The sequence below is a fragment of the Otolemur garnettii genome, unplaced genomic scaffold (assembly GCF_000181295.1).
Source record: "Otolemur garnettii isolate 467f Iridium unplaced genomic scaffold, OtoGar3 scaffold00086, whole genome shotgun sequence".
NCBI classification, from domain to species: Eukaryota; Metazoa; Chordata; class Mammalia; order Primates; family Galagidae; genus Otolemur; species Otolemur garnettii.
The window spans coordinates 5,764,615-5,767,970 of NW_003852481.1; the positions used below are offsets into that span (position 1 = coordinate 5,764,615).

The following is a 3,356-nucleotide window of genomic DNA, read 5'->3' on the forward strand; positions in this document are numbered from 1 at the left end:
AAAAAAAAAAAAAAAAATTCCTTTTTTTCTGTGCCTGATGTTGAAATTCTGTACTTGGTCCAAAGGCTCCTGTCATGGGGAAAGGAGCCAGTGAATGAATTCACACTGAGTTATAATAGCCTAATGGGACAGCTGCATTAGAGAGGACAGTAATGTTTTGTAAGGGAATGGAGCCACCGCTGCTGGTCCCAGGGGAGATTCAAGGCTGGAGGACACATTCAAACCTCCCAAGTTACACATGTGCCTGATGGCCCCAAACTCACTCCTCCAATACAAAGTAGGTCCCAGAAGCCTTTATTCCCAGGAGTCAAAGGCAGTTCTATTTGGCCCCAGCCAACATACTTTCTCCCCATCCTACAGGTTCATTCAGGGTGCACAAGCTGCACTTCTGAATTCCAGAGCAGGGAAGATGGCTGGGGGAGATGGCTGGAAAAGGCCAGAGCCCTCCACTCAGCACCCACTGCATTGCCCAGCCCCAGGATGCCACTGACATCTTCCCAAGAGAGGAGGTTGACCTTGACCTCACTCCGTGCCCTCTGTTAAGGCTGGAGGGATTCTGGGAAATCTCAGTTTCCGGCCAGATTTCACAGTTTCAACAGTGAAGTCGCCTTTGTCTTGATTCTATGTCTCAACCTGGTCCCACTTAGGGCTCCAGGCTCCCCCTACTCTGAGCCGCAGTGGTTACTCTGGAGGACCTACAGGTACAAGGTCAGCTAAGACAGTAGGATGAAATCTTGGTGAGATTCTTATTTCAAAGAAGGTCTAGGAGGGGGATGCAGAAACAAGCCATTCAGGATGGAATGTTAGGTTCTGTTCTCCCCAAGAAGCCTGCCTGTCACCACAGGGCTGACGGTCCTGGGACGCAAGTGTTGCCTGGTAGGGGCAGCTCCCCATCACCTATTGCTTTTGGGTCCATGGGTCTTTCCCCCCTGACATTTGTGGCCAGATAGCCAGGAGAAAAAAGGAGAAATGCTCTTTCCTGCTTGGCAAATAGCTTGACAATGGCAGGTCAGGAAGCCTAAGATGGGAAGGTTAGGAAAACCGTAGCCAGATAGAACTGCCCAGGACGTCCTGCTACCTGTACCTGCCCTGAGTTTTTTTCCTCACTGGGTTGCTCCGAGATCTTCAGATTCCCAGGGCACCTGCCTCTTGTGCCCCCAAACTGACCCCTCTTCCCTGGCCAGCGTGGACGTGGGCAAGTCTCCAAATATCCCGTATGTGTATGTTCGGCATCACGGTGAGGTCCAGAACTACAAGCCCCTCCAGGTGGTGACCGCGTGTAGCCTGGACATCTACAACTTCCCTTTCGATGTGCAGAACTGCTCATTGACCTTCACCAGCTGGCTGCACACCAGTGAGTATGTGGCTTTGGGGGCAGGGGTGGAGCTTTGGGGCCCCAGGGAGACCCGAGCAAGCAGCACTCCCCAGGATGCCGTCCCCCTTATCCAACTTAAAGCCTCCGAGCCTCTGCTCCTCAGCCTCCAAATGGGGTAAAGATGCTGCCCTTGCTGCTTCTCTCGGTTGCCACAAGGGTTTAATGACACAGTGTGAACTGGTCTCAAGATGCTCAGGAAGGGACAATTCTCTTCCAGTGTCTCAGGAAGGACCTGGCACTGAATCTCTCAGATCCACTTGCTTCTCCTCCCCTGCCAGCTGAGTCCCCCATCTCCTGCCCAGGTTTCTGCATCAGCCTCTGGTCCCCCCCTATTTGTTTCCCCCCTCCAATGCATGATCCTCATAGCAGCCAGTGAGATCTTAGTAAAATGCAAATCTGACTGTGTCACTTAAAAACCTCAATGGCCTCCTGGCTGTCCTGGGACATGAATCCAGTAGGCGAACACGGCTGCCCTGCCTTGGTCCACCACTCCGGCCTCACCTGCTATACTCAGCTGCCTTCCTTTGGAGCCCCCAAGCCCTGAGCCCCGAACCCCATTCTTTTCCCCCATCACATGCTGTTTCCTCTCCTGGGCTACTTTGCTGCCCTCCTGCCTCTTCCCAAACACCGTACCTGGTCAACCTCGCAACTCAGCTCTCTGGTCACAGCCTAAGTGTCAGATCCTCAGTTTCCCCTCTTGTCCCCCAGCCTAGGCTCCCCTGCTGCCCGATATTACCACACTCTGCTCTTCCCCCTATCTCCACCACCCTTGTAAGTACTTGTTCAATGTCTGCTTCCCTCCTAGGTATAAGTTTAAGAGAGGGCAGGGATGTGATTTCTTGGTTACCATTAGATTCTTAATTCACTGCCTGGCACCAGGGAAGGTGCTCAGCAGATTTTGCGCAGTGGATGCCTGCGAGGTGCTCACGAGGGCCAGGAGGGGTGCACACCCTGCTGCCAGCAGGCAGCTTCTATTTCTGTTCCAATTTATCCATTGCATTGGATTTAAATTATGATAGTGACACCCAGCTTCCTTGACCAAAAGCCAAACTACAGATGAGGCTAATATCTCTATTGATCTCTATCCTCAATTTCAATTTTTTTTCTTTTTTGAGACAGAGTCTCACTATGTGACCTGTGATAGAGTGCCGTGGCGTCTTAGCTCACAGCAACCTCAAACTTTTGTGTTCAAGGGATCCTCTTGCCTCAGCCTCCCACGTAGCTGGGACTACAGGTGCCCACTACAATGCCCAGTTATTTTTTAGAGACAGGAGTCTTGCTCTTGCTCAGGACAGTCTTGAACTTCCGAGCTCAGGGAATCCACCCGCCTTGGCCTCCCAAGTGCTGGGATTACAGGCGTGAGCCACCGTACCTGGCCACAATCTCAAACTTTTCACCAACAATTCCCTACAATAAGGGTTAATCACTTTTGTCAGAATAAACTTCAAATGGTGCACAATATTCTTCCAGCTCCTTCTCTATGCTTTTATATCCACACATTCGCATCTATGGAAAATACATGGGAATCGTCTTGTGAGTTTTGTTTTATGTAAACGTATCATATTCTACACACTATCACATACCTCAACTTGATTCTGTTTACTCAGCAATGCCTCTTGGGCACTTTTCTAAGTTAGCACGTATTTAGATCTTCCTCGTACATTTTAGCAGCTACAGAACATCTCATGATTTGGGATGCATCCTAGCTTAAGCATTTTCCTGATCGATGGATATTTACATCTTTTCTAACATTTGGCTGCCACAGGCCCCCCTGGTGCATGTTCTCTAGAGCAGATACTGAGACGTGGAACTTCTCTAAGTGTGGATTCTGCTTATTTTGCTGATTCACTTTTAAAGACAGGCAGTTCCATCAAGGCAAAGGAGAAGACTGTTGACTTTTGCTTATCTCTGAAATGGGTGATTCAGAAGGGGTGTGTGTCTCTATGGGAAGGGAAGAGAGAGCATTTGTTTTTTTTTTTTT

The 3,356-nt window shown here is 49.8% G+C and overlaps 1 protein-coding gene across 3 annotated transcripts in view; it reads left to right on the plus strand.

The window, feature by feature from the left end:
• The window catches only part of HTR3A (5-hydroxytryptamine receptor 3A), a 13,753-nt gene that overhangs the window by 6,070 nt on the left and 4,327 nt on the right, over positions 1-3,356 (plus strand). For all 3 annotated transcript variants that reach the window (XM_012808150.2, XM_012808152.2, XM_012808151.1), the window contains exon 5: positions 1,185-1,354. In XM_012808150.2, the coding sequence (XP_012663604.1) occupies positions 1,185-1,354 (170 nt within the window). The remainder of the gene's footprint in view (positions 1-1,184; positions 1,355-3,356) is intronic.